This window comes from Hyposmocoma kahamanoa, unplaced genomic scaffold (genome assembly GCF_003589595.1).
Source record: "Hyposmocoma kahamanoa isolate Upper Pololo Valley unplaced genomic scaffold, ASM358959v1 102, whole genome shotgun sequence".
NCBI lineage: Eukaryota > Metazoa > Arthropoda > Insecta > Lepidoptera > Cosmopterigidae > Hyposmocoma > Hyposmocoma kahamanoa.
In genome coordinates, this window is record NW_020653337.1 from 5,385,053 (window position 1) to 5,402,327 (window position 17,275).

At 35.5% G+C, this 17,275-nt stretch overlaps 1 protein-coding gene across 1 annotated transcript in view; it reads left to right on the plus strand.

The window, feature by feature from the left end:
• The window catches only part of LOC113235528 (fez family zinc finger protein 2), a 95,535-nt gene that overhangs the window by 49,027 nt on the left and 29,233 nt on the right, over positions 1 to 17,275 (plus strand). Inside the window, exons 3-4 of the mRNA XM_026471265.1 lie at positions 2,516 to 3,167; positions 3,349 to 3,530. Coding sequence (XP_026327050.1) covers positions 2,516 to 3,167; positions 3,349 to 3,530 — 834 coding nt within the window. The remainder of the gene's footprint in view (positions 1 to 2,515; positions 3,168 to 3,348; positions 3,531 to 17,275) is intronic.

A 17,275-nucleotide genomic window follows, 5' to 3' on the forward strand; every position in this document is an offset into this window, starting at 1 on the left:
ATACGTCCCACTGTTGCCACAGCCAAGCTGACCTAATGCGGGTTGGGGACTTCACATGTTTTTCAAAGGTTGTGAACCTTCATCGATGAGCAGGTTTCATTTGGGTATTTTTCTTCACAGATAGCGAGACGTACTGCTGCTAAAAATTTATAAATGTACTAGATACTTACCGTCAAAGGGATTTAATCCTCGACCTCAGAAATGAGAAGCAATCATCATACCCAGGTTACCACCGCTCTTCCAACGCTTGTCCAATCACAAAGCTTTACCTATCTATTACAAACCCTACCGAGGCATAATGAAACCAATTCGCGATTTCACTGACCCCGTACCGATTTCCCTCTATCACGAATCACAATGGAAATTCACATTTGCTATGTAAATTGCCAGTTCGCCGCAAACGCGTATTTTTAATTTGTTAAAAGCTCTCTGAAAAATAACAATCTGAAAGGCTGAATGCATATGCACTTTGCGGCCTCGCCTCTTATAATTAAAATTGCATTAGGTGCACAATACACGGACGTTAATGATCTTAATGTACTCCTTGAATAGAAAAATGCAACGACTGACGGTTTGTAATTTAATTTTGATGTTTCAAAGGCCTTAATTCAATTTCGTATCGTGTTTGAACGCATATTTTGAAACATGAAGGTTTTGTAGAGAACTAATTGGCAAGTCATTACGTCATTGGTGAGATGGTAGTTATTGAAGTCGGTAAACTGAAGTTTTAAAGAAACGGCATTGTCGTATGCAGGATGACAACAAGGTGCTACTTAGTGAAAGATATCATCAAACTTTTTATATATAAGAGAAAATGTTCGCTAACTTAAGCTATGATAATTAAATGAGAAATCAAATTTAATATTATAACGACAACAAAGGTACAATAGGCAATAACTATCTTTGCATTTCACTCCATTTACGTTTTAAGGGCGCTATTCAATATTATGCTCTATTTGAAGTCATAAATTCAAACATACTGCACAGGGACGAACAATGACTCTAAATAACCATTAATATGTAATAAATACTATGGGGTAATAATGTAGGGGACAAACAAACAAGTGGCAACCCTTAAGTTGGTCCATTGTTAAGAGAAAGCCGGGCGTACAATTAGTAGGGATATTTAGGGGCAAGTATTTGCTAAAAACTTTTATATGCTGCATTTTTTATCTGCTTCAAGAAACAGAAAAAAATAAAGGGATGATGGTATTAATCCAATTTTCTAGTACAACTTGTAGAACAGTATAAATGTCAGAATCGACACGTCAAGAAGAAAAAGTAGAAATTGACGTGTGAGTAAAAAATGTAAAACATGCATAATTTCGTTGAAAAAAATTCCTCGAAATTGCGCGACAAATTTAAATCTCAATGTACATTTACGCATTCAGAGCTTCAATTGACAACATGTTAATTTGGTCTGTATATTTTTATTAGTGCCAGTTAACACTACGATCAAAAACATAACGCTTAAAGAAGGCATAATGCAATCTACACAACCAAGATGTATCTGCAAAAAAATTGTAACCTAAAAATCAACACCCTAATAGATGGAAGGCGTGAAATACTAGGGATAAAACGACATGCGGTTCGAAGTCATCCCTCGAACAGAACCAAACAGCTCCAATTGGTTCCGCTCCGAATGCCGACAGCTGCTGATTTTCAGACACGAGGGAGATGAGAGGACGAAAGGGATGCAATGAAGGGACGTTCATTATTGCAACTTGTCTGTTAGAGATGGATGTTCTTGATGGTTTCCTGATGATGTGTGTTTGTATTGTTTTAGATGGCATTGAAATTTTCACTATAATGGGAACATTTGATTATATTGACACGTTTTGTTTTTGTCATTTCAACTCAATGCAATATCTCAATTTTGATGGATAGGTGCTCTATAATGATAAGGCCGTAGATAGGTGACGTGTTATAATCAATATTAATAGTAATATCGATCAAATAAAGCATTTATTTGCATTCATTCCGCACATTTGGCCACTATTGATTTTATTACACCAAAATTCATGGACAAATACCCCAACAAAGGGGACAATACATCAAGCGTAACATTAAACAAAACTGAACAACAATACTGTAGTTTCGATTAGTCGCGCCCGCGGATTAGTGAGTAAAAAAAGATTGGGGTCCGTTCGACCCGACGTGTTAATTACAGGGGTTGAACTAGAGGGGCTACAACAGATGAAAGTCAATTTGCTGCTGCGACATGATACGGCTCATTTCATCGGGAGCGACAAGTGTGGCACCTGCGCTTTTTCACTGTAAGGGGCTGGCCATTGTGCTCTTTGCAAACAATTGGGGAAATTGTGTCCCATTGTGTTTGTAGGCGCAAACTGTCGAAGCGGCAATTGAATTGCTATAGTAAAATAAACAACACTTCGTACTAACAATACAAAGTTAATCATATATAGAGTTAATATTATGTTCTTTATAAAATAATATTCAAATTGTTTTTAATGTTACATGTTATTGTAAGTAAACTGACTATTTTTCTTTGCAGAAGAAATCAAATTTGGCATCAATCGCTTAGTCGGCGAAAAGCCAGATGAAGAAGAAGAGGAACATCACAACAACAATGAACAAATCAGGCCTGAAGGTATATCGCCAGCTTCCCGCTGTGGAAGCCCATCCTGGGTTCCATCTCCGCAATCGCCAAGATCAGTTCGCTCTAGTTCCCCTGAATTAGAAGTGGATTCTCCTCCATCTTCACCCAGAAGGCCACCAGATTCTTCGCCACCACCAAAGAGATCGGAAGCCTTCTCTGTAAGCGCGTTGCTAAGACCTGATGCACCAAGAGTTCAACCTCAAAGGCCATTTCTCTATCCTCCATTGCCATTCGCGGAGTTTCTTCGAGATGCTAGAAGTCTTGGCTTACCTGGTTGGGGAGGCTACAGCAATCTTTACCTCCACGCTGTGCAAGCAGCTGGACCCGAACTGCTACGACTTGGAGCAGCAGTTCTTGGAGCTCCAGGACCATTGTCAAGGCCTCTACCGATAGGAGATGTGTATTCTTGTGTCAAGTGTGAGAAGATGTTCAGTACTCCTCACGGTTTGGAAGTACATGCTAGAAGATCCCATAATGGGAAGAGACCCTTTGCTTGTGAGCTGTGTAGTAAGACTTTTGGTCATGAAATCAGTTTGAGTCAACATAGGTGAGTTTTATTTTTATTCACATTTTTGTTCATCTTTCTTACGTCTGCAAGCCCGTTCGCAAATTTTTGATTTTCGTACATTTGATTGTTTTTCCTTCAGAAAGAGTCCTCATATAAATTATTTTGCTAAATATTTTCCTTTATAGTTTTTTCTGTATCTTATAATCTCCCCTCTTCGCAGGGCCGTTCACAGCGTGGAGAAGATCTTTGAATGCAAACAATGTGGCAAAACCTTCAAGCGTTCCAGTACTTTGTCCACACACCTCTTGATTCATTCAGACACCAGGCCCTACCCTTGCCAATACTGTGGCAAACGGTTTCACCAAAAGTCTGATATGAAAAAGCACACTTACATACATACTGGTAAGTTATTGTTTGATACTATCACATATTAAGGTGGGGTTTATCTTTCAATTTAGGATATGGTGTTTCAAGAACAAGCTTAAGATGATTAAAAGAGCGACAAACAAAAATGTAAAACCAAATTAAATTCTCATAAGTCAAGGTTGGAGAATTACATACCAAAAATCTTCTAAACATTTGAAACTACTCAAACAAACTTTAACTCCACAAGATCCCTAAAGTAACGCAATCTCGCTTACAAATTTATGGAACCACAAACAACACAATATCAAGGCAGCGACGATAATTCAAGGAAAACTTCCTTTGAGGCCATTTACTTACTCGACATAATTCAAAGAGGGAACTCTGTCAAAACATCTTAAGCTCCCCCCTTGGCACATAATTAATATACATTAACACCTAAGACGAGGTGGGTGTTTTATAATAATCGCGTAATGCTCGGAGATACATTTGCGGTTGTATTAGAGAAGCGATTGCGTTGCAACTACATACGGACAATGAAATTCATGAAATCTGACTTAATCATTATTTTGTACCATAACGGGTAAATTTTTATTATGTTTTTGCTTGTTAATAGGAAAATGGAATTAATCCTACTTGATTTTGTCGTGACTTTTATTGAAAACAAAATTATCGTTCCGAACTTTTTTCTGTATTTAGTTAAATTATTACTGAAGTTAATAATAATTTACCTAATGAATAATTATCTACACAAATTGTTGTAACAAAACAATCCAATCATTATTAAGCTACTGATCGAGTTTATGATAACTAACACTCTATATTTAAACACAAATTGATAGAAAAGCAGAAAGTCTTTGGACTTTCAAGTGTCAAGCGTGATATGTTCTTGACTGTAAAAATTTTTGATCGATTGACAAATTAATATTATTGTGATACTAAACTTACACAATATAAAAAACCTTACTAAACTACGGTGACGATATCTAGAACATTGTCTTGTTCATCAACCATTACATCTGTAAGTTCGTATATGAGTCCCTTCATGAATATAAGATGTTGCGGTCTGTACCTCGTTCTCTCTAACACTTAAGTCGTAGAAGATTCGGAGCCCTCCACTTACCCTCAAGGGCTACTATGATTTTCAGAGCCCGTTGTCACTTTACCACAATACCCTTAATGTTCGGCAAATTCACACCTTTGGCTTTCAAATAATTTTCTTGCTTACAATATACACATACCAGCAAATTTAACGAAAGAAAAAAGTGAAACATCTAATAGTAATGTTAATATTTAAATAAAAAATAATGAACAGACAGTAAGTAGCATTTAAATTAACAAGTTTTAACATCGTTTTAAAACAGCCAAAGTATATTGAAAAAAAAAAAACACAATGTACTTATTTTTTGTTTCGTTACATGTTACGACGAAGCAGAAACGGCGGAAAATCAAATCAAATTCAATCAAAGTAAAAACAAAATCAGAGCGCCTTAAATAAAAACGAGTAAAATAATCGGCCAGGCTTTTGTAAAGACTGTATTATTCTGGGAACTTTACTAGTGTTCCGCTAAATGTGCCGTGTGTGTTTACCTCGTACATAATATCATCAAGTAACTGTACAGAACGAGTAGTATAGGCAGAATCAAGATGGTCGACCACATTGTTAAGTAATAACTGTACTTAAAAAGCACCCTACAACGTATGCTGTAAGATGTCAAACATGCTTGTGGTTTGACGATTGTCGTTGTAGTGGATTTAATACAAAAACGCTGTACTAATTCTTTAAACATTGCGTCAAAAATTCAAGCGTTGTAAAACGCCCTACATCCATCTTTACCTATTGAAATACCTACTTCGCTCCCTAGTTCATTTAAGATAAGGGTGGGGGACCTCTGTGATTCAGACGCATAGATTCACCGTTTTTATTGCTTAGACTGTGCGTGCGAGCAGGACAAAAGTTATAATGACATTAAGCGAGAAAGAGAAAGTGAATTGAAGGGTTGGGTTAGTTATTGGGGCACATGTTTCAAGTGATGTAGATAGGTACAGGAGGATAGTAATGAATACATTTCCATATTTTAAATTTTTAGTAGTGTTTTGTGGAAAGAGGTTTGGATTTGTTTTTCTTTTCTAAAGTTGTAGAAGACTTCAATCCAATCAATTAGATTTAAATGATACTGACAGCCATTGCCATGAACTTCCGCTATGGATTAAACTAAATTAAAAATAATAATTTACTGGGAATAGTTGATATTTTCACGTTGACTTAAATGTACACCGTGATTTCCTTTTAACGTCCACTTAAAACCGCTTAAAATAGTAACGAATATATACACGTTTCTACTAACTACAAGATCAAGAGATCACACAAACAACTTATGAACAAAACCACACCTGATCCAACCCCGAAACACCCCACGTGTAAATTATTAACAATATCAACTCAGCGAATAGTTGCCCGAACGGCATTTTAATCAGTGTCCCAACTTCTTGATTAATGTGCCCTCCGCAATTTATCGTCGAAATTTTATTTATAATTACTCCCGCGAAATTAAACGGTTGAACATTAGTCAATGTCAAGATGTAGGACCGCGGCCCCCGATTTGTCACCTCACCAGAACCAGTTTAATTCGACGCTAATTGAGCTCGGAAGTTTGTTACCCCCGAACTCCTAGTACCTGTTGTTAGTACGGCAATTTCCGACTTAATAGTTACGCTAGTTTGTGAACTGTTGAGGTAATTAATATCAGTTAGTGCTCTGAATTATTCATTTTCCGGTTTAATAATATAGGTTGACTTTGTTGAGTTTAATTGTAATGAGTCAAGTGTTAATCTTATGCGATCTGTAGATATTGTAACGCGGAAACAATTAAGGTATAAATGCAGGTCCTTGTAGAACACCTTACAATGTCAAAAAGAATATTGCATGTCATATGCTTTTCCAATTAAAAACTCACTCTGTGACAACGGAAAAAAGACATTAAAAAACCGTTTTGCTAAAAAAGTTATCTAAACATTTCTCATTTCATTTCATGAATGTTTGATTTACCAAATGCCCCGTTAAGGTATTTTTTAAAACTCTTTCCTCTCTTAATTAGTCAGGGAATAAACAAGTGGCACATTAGCTCTCGGAATAATTACACAGCGGCTGTTTCTATCTCTGTTTTCTTTTTTTTAAGTCAGCATTACTTCCCCAGACTCGGTTTGCGGTGAAGAATTTAAAAAGCATTTGCAAAATTGGTTTGCATTGTGATGCGATTAAAAAACATCGTGGTGGGCTTAATTGGTTACAATTATGACAGACTGGAATTTCGAAGAATTTCGCATGAGAGCTTGCATTTTTATAAATATCCGAATCTTTATTACCATTAAGACAACAAATATTGTTATGAATCTTTTAATTTGAATGTTTCCAATGTACATATATACCAGTATATTTGTACGAAAGCCGTCTCGGTGTCCTGTTTTAGTTGAACTTGCAATTACAATACCTCCTTCTCTGTCGGTCTCTGACTACCTGGGGTTTAATAGATCTTCTCCATTTACTTTTATCTTCGGTTAGGTAAAGTGCCACATACACCAGAACTGTCAGGTTTTCAGCTATCTTGTCACCCCATAATTTTGAACTTCGTCCTCTAGTTCGTTCGCCTTTTACTTTGCCCATTGTTAAGTTTCTTGATATTGTCATCACTCTCTACGTGCGATATAGCTGAAGTGTTATAGAATACCGAGACGGCAGACGGGAACACAAGTGGCTTTTTTATAATTGCATAATTACTGTGAGTATTAAAATAAAGATCAAAATCAGAAAGAGAATGATCTAAATACGTACTAAGAAGAAAGAACAAAATTAAAAGTATAAAACACTTCATAATAGCCATTCTCGTGCCAAATGTCCTTTACTTGCTGCTCACAGCCCCTCTGATTAGTTTTTAACGCCTTTTCTTAAAAATAGCAAAAGACATTAAAGACTTCTTAAAGGCAACTTCGTGCTATGTAATTGGATTCCTGAGGCAATTCCAAGTTGGAACGGTTACAGTATGCAAATGAGATTCCCGAAAACCCTTGATTTCATTTAAAATTTCCAATTGAATTATTAAGAATTTTATGTAACTTAAAATACTCAAATATATCATTATATGGACGCAGAAAGTATTTTTAGTAACATATTTGTAATAGAAATAATTGTTAAGTAATACTTATATATATTTAAAAATAAATCAGGCAATTTAATGCGCATGTAACGCTATCTAATCTTTGTTATGAAACATAGTACAAAGTAAACATCAATGTTATATAAAATCAAAATTTATGCGGAAAATAACATTATTTTATTATAATATTAAGAGAGAAAAAACATGTGAAAACCACAATCACTTATAAAGAGGCAAAAATAACATCTGTAAAAGTAGTCCAATCTCTCAAAACCAATTCCTCGTACAAGATTCCAGACTTCAAGTATTCAGTCCACACAAGCTGGGGGGTGGAAATCTAAGCGGTCCATAAGGAAACGGGGGTTGAGGTGGACACAGGCAGGTTGGGGGAGGGGGGAGCCTCAGGGGGACTGAATCAAGGAGTGCTACGTGCCTGGAGTTTAATTAAGGACTCCCGAGACTCTTGGGATACTTCGATTTTTAGTGGCATTTCGTTTAATTCGTTAAACACGTACTTTAGTGAAATAGGATTTATTGCGATTGTAAAAAGACAGATTGAAAACATGTCTAAGCAAATCCTAGCTCTTGTAAGTGAAACAACAAGTACTAAATGCTATCTAGTTTCAAACACGTGATAGATTTTAAAGCTATTAATATTTATATGGATACGTGGATTATAAGATAACACTAAACATTCCTTGACATTGAAAATGGACGGTAACTATGAGACTTTTGCAATGGGAATAGTATATCTTAATGTGAACTAATGAAGACTATCAAACTTAGCAAATAAGGTAGTAAATAGGTAAATAGAGAACTCGTGACCGTGGAAGAAGCCGTGGTAGCCTAATGGTTTGATCTACTGTCTTTCAAGCAGAGGGTCTTAGGTTCGGATCCGGGCTTGCACCTCAGAGTTTCTCGGAAATTATGTGTAAAATTTAATTTGAAATGTATCATGAGCTTTTCGGTGAAGGAAAACATTGTGATGAAACTTGCACGTTGAAGAAGGTTCACAACCCTCGGAAAACGTGTGAAGTCCTCAACGTGCATTAGGCCAGCGTGGCCGACTATGGCCTAAACCCTCGTCTGAAAGGAAACCCGTGCCCAACAATGGGACGTATATATGGGTTGATGATGATAATGAAGAATAAAGAACATGCTGATAATAGAACTTTACTAAAAGATAGAAATATTATGAGTTTGTCGCAGATAAATCTTCACAAACGAAAAAATCTCAATTCAGCGCCGTCACTTTATGTCCTCGCGTGAAACTTGAAACGAAAAGCGAACGAAAAGGGATATCACAAAACAGATTTATATTTTATTTTTCCACTATACACGTAACGGGATCTCGCTGGGGATGCCAACAGAGAAATCAGTACGAGATTTTTTTCTCACGCGAAAAATGACAGTTGAATTTGTATGCCGGGAGGTCCGCTCACACCCATACAATATTAGGCACTCCCAGAGGAGAAGGATAATTAAATTAATGTCCTCAGCCCTCTTGGCCCCACGTTCCGTTCCAAGTAACCCGACACCTGCATTGTTTTCACTCGAGATCTATTCGATGTGCTTTTACTTGTTATTTTTAGACTTCTGTGTTTTAGCGCTTGTGTTTTGAGGTAGCGTGTATCTTATTTCGATTAACCTTTATGGTGAGTTACCTTATGTTGTATTGATTTACATGTCTTATTTTTTGCAATGTTTCAGTGCCCAGTGGGCCATATAAATAGGTTGATCTCAAATTTACCTTTGTTGAAATGAATACTTTCATAGAGTACTTATCTTCATCACTCCTTCATTACTTATAATATCGCGTAATGGTTCACATTTCAGGCTTTCTACAGTCATACGTTCAGATTTTAAAGCTTTATAAATATTGTAGTTAAGTAAAAAGCTTTTAGGTAACTAGTTCAGTTCTTAATCTTCATAATGGGAGCTTCGAAATCACGCCTGAATCATTTATTATTAATACTTCGTTATTAACGTATGGGGACTTTAATAATTTACGATTTTTTTTTAATAAAAACTAAGTGGTTCTGCTATACATCTATTGAAATAAAAATCGAAAAAGAAATCACGCATACACCTCCACCCTTCACAAGTGATATCACTTAACTGTTCTAACTAGCTCATGTGCAACCGGAGTACCGTCGCACGCGCCGCGTAATTCAATAAACACATTATCGCGATTAGCTAGTGAGCCCCCTGCTGCGTTACGATCGGCCCCGTGTGTTTACGAACTTAACCGAACCTACGAGTATTTGAAACATATAACGGTTTTGGATGAGTAATATGGATTGCCAGTTAGAATTATTAGAATTAAAATATTAATTTCATTGAATATCATGATAGTAATTGACTTAGTCTCACAGGTCTGCTGAGTCGATCTGTAGGTGGTAAGAGCGGTAGGCCCCGGTTTGGCAAATAGACGCTGGTTTGAACCTAGTCGGATCTAACAATTCTTTTTTATATTTGTTTGTTTTTTGTAGCAATAATCATAATAATTTGCCAGATAACTGTGCCGATTGCCTGACCGCAAAACACGTAATTCTCTCTGCTATGAGTACTACTACTATGAATTTTAAAAGAGCTCGTTTCCCAAACTGGTCGTGACGGGAATCAAAAGCGGGATCTCTTCACGTGTCTCACCATAGTGCTAACCACTTGGTCACCAATGTCGACATAGTAGTGTGTAACCGACGTGACAATTTCAACTATATTTTGCTTATCTATTAAATAAAGATTAATTGACAACTACTGGTTAAATGTGTTTTGAAACTTAATAAGATAGAGAATTTAATGAAAAGACAACAACTTTTTATTCTTTGAGCTTTTATTTATAATATCAAGTGATGACACTCAGACCTTTAAATCACAGAGTAGCAGTATAGCTCCTTGTGAAAGAGTTCGTCCAGGGAAATACCTTACCTATTTCTGCGGCCAAGCAGTAATGTCAGTATTACTGTGTTCCGGTTTTGAAGGATCAGGGTGCTGGTGAAATTGCAGGCACATGGGACTTGTCAACTTACTGCTTGACGGCAGAATTAGGTAAGATACTGCCACTTCCCTGGGCGAAACTCTTAAAATATCCTGATAATAAACTTGTTGTAATGTTTAACCGGGAAATTTCTGACGCATTAAAGAAAACATGCAAGCGAAAATTTTACATTCTTCTGTTCAGCCAGACATTTCTATACAACCCTGTCTGTTCAACCATCGCTATAAACTTAGTTGTCTCTTATCTATATCATGATCTGTAATCCCAATGGCTAGGTCACTACAAATGAAGAATTGGTTCAAACTACTCCCAAAGGAGCCAACGTCAGATTTTATTGGCCGATTCTGTGATGATCATTAGTTCTTTATTCAGATTGGGGGGACCGTTGGGATTTTAAATTAGAACAGGGAGTTTTCTATATTCAAATTGTAATATCTACTTGAAAAATGGATAAAATTAATTAGGGACATTATTTTGAAAAGCTCGTTACAAAAACACTGTTATAAATAATTAAAAGTAAGAAGTGCACAAAATTCTTTGTTAATGTTAAGTAATATTTTATTTTTCTTCGCATTCAATCAGTAAAGATAAACAAAACAATTAAGCTTTATTTTAAACAAAGTTGCACAATATTTATCGCTGGACTTATATCCTTTACGAATAAATCCATTCATTAACAACATATTAATGCTCGTTAACTGATACTTCGTTATAAAAATTAACGAAAACGGTAATTTTGAGATATACCTAATACTGGACGATTTAAAACCAGCCAGTGGGTAAACCGCCTCTTTTTAATAGTTCAATAGACCCCATTACTTTGAAATTGGAACGAAATTCGAAAAGTGTCACTTACCACGTGGAATGTATGTAAAAAGTGGGTGCCGCTTCAGACGTTCGATTTTTGAATGATCATCCGAGGGTAACTTTGTAATACTGGTCGTATGCATTCAAGGGCACGTGTCGTTGGCGTGCGCCCTCGTCACCCTATATTGAAGTGATTATTTATATAATAAATTTAATTGTAAATTGGCTTCTGGCTTCGGTGTCTTTATAAGTGCGGTCGCTTACTAAAAACTAGAGCAGTATTTTTACTTTGTAAAGTTGATTCGTATACATTTTATTGAACCTTCCTTTCTGTCTGCAATCGAGGAATTGTCGTAGCTTTTTTTTTAAATATACTTCTACCTATTGATTCGTTTTACAATCATCCTTGGATTTTTATTTAAAAATGCACTCTAATGATGCGAATGTGTGTTAATTTGATGCGATTCGCTGATTGGCTTTAGAGCGCAGGGTGTGGCGCGTGACATGCGCGTGACTGTAAAAAAGTTTATCTTTTTTTTTAAACCTTGGCTAACTTTATTTCTGAGACCAGATATCTATGTGAGATATATAAATGGGTGTTCCGTTTATTTTAGAACGTTCAAAATGTGAACATACAGTGTAAAATATTTATTAAAAATCAACCTTATGGTAAGTTTTTTTAAACAATTGAAAGTGCATAAACTTATTTAGATAAGGTTGATTTTGTTTTATCAGACTTGCAGGTCGGCACCGATCATAAAGAAGCTGATTATAAATGTCTTTGTAATTTATGTTACTTTATTGTATCGGATAATAATATCTTCTCTTACAATACTAATTTTGTAACTTACAATCAATGTCATACATGGTACAGACAAAGGTGACCTATATAAATATGCGTAATTCAGAAGAAAATCCCATTAGATAATGCATAATTTTTACCCTACTGAAGTTTTTTTTTATTTTAATTTATTATTAAGACCAAGTGACGAACAAGTTGCCCACCTGGTGATAAGTGACATACCTGTCCATAACAGTTGCAGTACCGCTCAGGGCTTTAAATCACGAAGATCTAAGGAGCACTGCCACTGCGTCAGTCACCCTGAGACCTAAATTGACAAGACCCAGGGGCCTGTACTTTCATCAGAACCCTGACCCTTCAAAACCGGAACGCAGTAATGCTCACATTACTACTTGGTGGCAGAAATAGGTAAGGTTCAATAAAATCAACTGCGCATTAAAATACTCGCATTTTGGTTTTTTTTTTCGAAATTTTTCATAACACTTCTATTTTTTACAAGTAAATCCCTGCTCATTAATTTATATTTGTCGCGGTTTGCGGACTACATATAGGTACCTATAATATTAATCAACAAGGAAAAACCTTGAAGTCACCAACTTTGTCAAAAATAAATTAACAAAGTAATAATACTGGCCGAAATAATTGTTTTTCGAACAGCGACAAATATGTATTTTAAATATAAACCGAATTAATAAAGCACACACTCGTATTCTAAATTCGAAAACAAACCGCGATAATCGAATTATCGTATTTTGATTGGCCGGTGCTCGGTTGCCGCGGTTTCTAAGTGTTTTGATTGGCAAACGACAATAGCGGCAGTTGTCCAAGTGCTTTCACAAACCTTCAGTACTGTATTAGCATCTCAATGGAACCTCAACCCTACAGCCTTGCACTAGAGTTAAAAATACAATGTTTATTTAGACGAGAAATCCATTAGATTTCGCACAGGTCAGATGTAACCCGGTGCATTTGAACAGTAAGAATAACATCACCAACTGTGAGTGCATTTGTTAAAATCACACTTACGTACTTAAACCCACCAGTTCTAACAACGTTTTCATATGTGTGTGTTTTAGCTGTTAATTAAGTTTGGGAACGAGTGGGGATACATCCATATACATATAATATTTTTTAATAAAATATTGTAATGGGTGAGAAAACCGTAGGTTAGTACCATAGTATAATAAGATAAGTATGGTAAGACTTGTATGTGTGCACGCCTGCCGCGCGCCGTGTACGGACGCACACATTCGCATATTCTCGCGTTGCACTCGCGTTGCAAAGCGCGGGTCATCACACGCACCAATTGAAACGGTCGCTCGGTACATAAAAAATGACATACACAACATAAATTTGAATAAGATTGCTTCTTATTTAGAATTGTTAATTTAATTTCTAATACATACCTAAACATACTTATACATAACAATGATCGTATAAAATATAATATGACGTAAGGATCTACTGTGTTTAACAAAGGGTATTTCAATATAGCACGAAAATGCTGTGCTGAACACCTTAATTTTTTTAAATTATATTTACAATTAAAATAATAATGTACAACCCTACTGTAGCGGACTGTATCAAAAGGGTTAAATGGATGGGTGCTAACAACCAGTGAGCAAGGCCAAGCAAATGTACTTACAGTTTAATAATAATTTAGTAGAAAACACGTATGTCGCTAAAGCAAAACAGAAAACACTAGCTAAAGTCAAGAAAAATGGCGCCAAAAACAATCACTTTAAATTTAGAGTTTAAGTATAAAGCTAAACTTTAAAGAGACTATAAAATATATACAAAAGAGATTTGTAACGACTGCTGCGATTCGCTACACCTAGCGAAGTGTAATAAGCATTTACGCGCCGAATAGACGGAAGTTGTTCTATTTGCTTTTATTGTACTATTATAGTGCTATGGTAATTAAGAGAGCCGCACTAAGTTACGAATGACCGCTGTGATAATAATTGTGTGTGCTGTCGGTCACTCGCCACCACTGTTCGGCATCTTTTTTAATTTTTGTTATTAGGCCAGTTTACTACGTACTACTGATTAGAATAGAATAGAATAGAAATCATATATCACCACGCCATAACATACACAGTAAGAAAGATAAAAGATAAAGCTAAATTAAAAAATAAAATAGAATAACAAAAAAAAGTACAATGAAGTAAAAATTAAATCATATAATTAGTTAATAACAACAAAGCAGTCATTAAATGATTAACAAAAACAAAGTAGATGTCATGTGTGCGGCTGTGGCGTATGTAAAAGGATCCACTCAGCTAATTTCACCGCCGAGAAAAGGCTGTGACGCTGATTTTCAGTGGACTCTAAAACCAAGTTTGTTTATCGCAAAGACACGACTAGGTTCGGTTAGGTTAGGTTTAAGAGGAAAAATATTTACCTCTCAAAATTACTTTCGAGGTTATGAAAATTCGAGGAAACGTTATTCCTGGAAAATGTCATTTCGGTCTTCTGATAGGTAACCCAAGTAAACTAATCACTATTTATATAAGTTTAAAAACAAAAAGTTATTTATATTTTAAATTTAAAGTCACACTGCCCTTAAAGTGTCGGTAATTGGTGCCGTCACCCTAATTCATACTATATTTGTGAAAACACAGATCGTATAGAAATTGGCATGTAACAAAATAAGACAAACATTAGGCAAACAAAGAAAAGAAGTTACGTTAAACTAGGTGTTGTAAATATGTATCTTTCACTAGATTCCCATTAACACTTACTCAAACAACAGCTTTTCTCATTTCTAATTTTAATGTTTTGTTTGAGTAGTGCCTCCTGAAGTTAATTTTGTTTCTCTACTACTCATAGCATAGAGAATTTCCTACTTTGGGATAAGGTAATTGGTGTGATTGCTTGCAACATTAGCTACATTCTTATTAGCAAATTACCCATACGTTGACTCATACTAAATAGTTCTTAAGGTTTTTAATGATATTTTACTCGATACTTTTCAAATAGAATAAAAAGACATCTAAAAGGGACTCTGATAGAAATTTACCCAAAAACTTAATAAACTGGTTTTTACAATTTACCCAAAAAGTCAATCACTAACTTAATAAATAGGTTATGGATTCTTCGTGCAGCGACATTTTACTCGATATTCTTTTAAAATGATATCAAAAAGACACATCTAAAAGAGTCTCCGATAGAAATAGACCCAATATCTTGTAAACTGCTTTTTGAAATTTGTCTAAAACTCAACCACTAACTTAGTAAATAGGTTTTTTAGTTCTTTGTGTAGGTTTTTAACGATTTTTCACTCGATACTCTTTTAAAATAATATCAAAAATACTCCAATAGAAATTCATCAGAAATTCATGAAGGAATCCCCATGTAAACTGGTAAAGATATTTCGTCTCCTGCACGTATTGAACGTGATCTTTTCTTTTCGTCGGTCAATGTTCTTTTGTAGTCTAGAATGTTCTATCTAGGTTCAAAATAGAAATGACCGAATTTCACTTGCAAAGTTGATTTGGAAAATTTTCAATATTGTATTTTTTATTCAACGTTTTTTTATACGAGTCATCTGGTATGTTAGTTAGTAAAGTCACTATTATTCCACATTTGCCACTTTTGATAACTTCCGTGGCTCAAAGGTTTGGACTATGGGCGCGGTGACAAAGTTTTTTTTTATAAAGCCAAGAGACGGTCCCGTCTCAAGAACAAGTCTTGAGCCTGGAGGTAAGCGATACACCTATCCATAACAGTTGCAGTACCACTAAGAGATTTAAATCGCAAAAATCTGAGGGGCACTGCCACTGCGCCCATTTCCCTAAGACATAAGTTGACAAGTCCCATGTGCTTGTAATTTCACCCTTATCCTTCAAAACCTCGTATTATTGCTAGGCGGCAGACATCGGTACGGTGGCTACTTCCCAGTACGAACTTTTTCACAAGAAGCTCTACTGCTACTAAAGGTCCCGTTGGACCAATTTGAGACGTGAACTTCTCTAAATTGGTACAGTCTCGGGTATTCCAATTAGTGGCCCGGAATGCATTACATTACTCTGATACTCATAGTAGGTACATGAATTTTCCCAGTTTGAGTTCAGGTAATTAATTGGTGTACTTTTCTGGCACATTATAACTATTATTACACGTCCTTGCAAATAAAGTTTAAATATTTATCATATTGCGATTAAAAACTAATTTTATTGGAAAATCTATCGAGTTCATTTTAAACCTCCTTTAGTCGACGTTATCAATTTTAGGTTTAAAAATACGTAATTTAAAATAATGGTTGTAGTTTATGCAAAATCTATTGTCCCCCCTGACACAAGACGTGTCATATTCAATTTATAATGATTATAATCCTATATATCTGTAGAGCCCTTTACTTACGACACGACGACGATACAATCACGATTAATGTTTGATATCTATTAGAAAGGAAGGAAGAGGAAAGTATTATAAACTGCCTCAATAAAAATTGATTTTGAAATTAAAAATCCTTGGGATATTTTCTTAAATGCTGACGTAAAGATGACTGAGTGTTTTTTTTTGCATTTTCCAAGCTTTGCCAATGCAATTTTTTTTTTTAAACAGAATCACAAGAATTATAATTCCTTGTTCAAGTTTATGGGCATCTTTATTTACAGTTATTGATATTAAGTTTAACTTCAATTATTGGGTATGTACAGCGTTTTAGCAGCAGTAAATGAGTTCATCTGGAGAAATACTGCCACCTTACCTATTCTTGCCGCCAAGCAGTAATTTTCCGGTTTTAAAGGGTTAAGGGTGGTGATGAAGTTACAGGCACATGGGACTTGTCAACGTACGTCTCAGAGTGACAGGCGCTGTGGCAATGCCCCTGAGATCTTTGATTTAAAGCCATGAACAGCACTGCAACTGTTAAAGAAGGCGTGTCGCTTACCATCATTGTTACTCCCGTCACTTGGTATAATAAGAAAAAGGCTGTGAACTGAAAACAACTTAAAAGTAATTACTTGTCAATAACATTAAAACTAAACGTACATACTTTATTTACGTATAACAA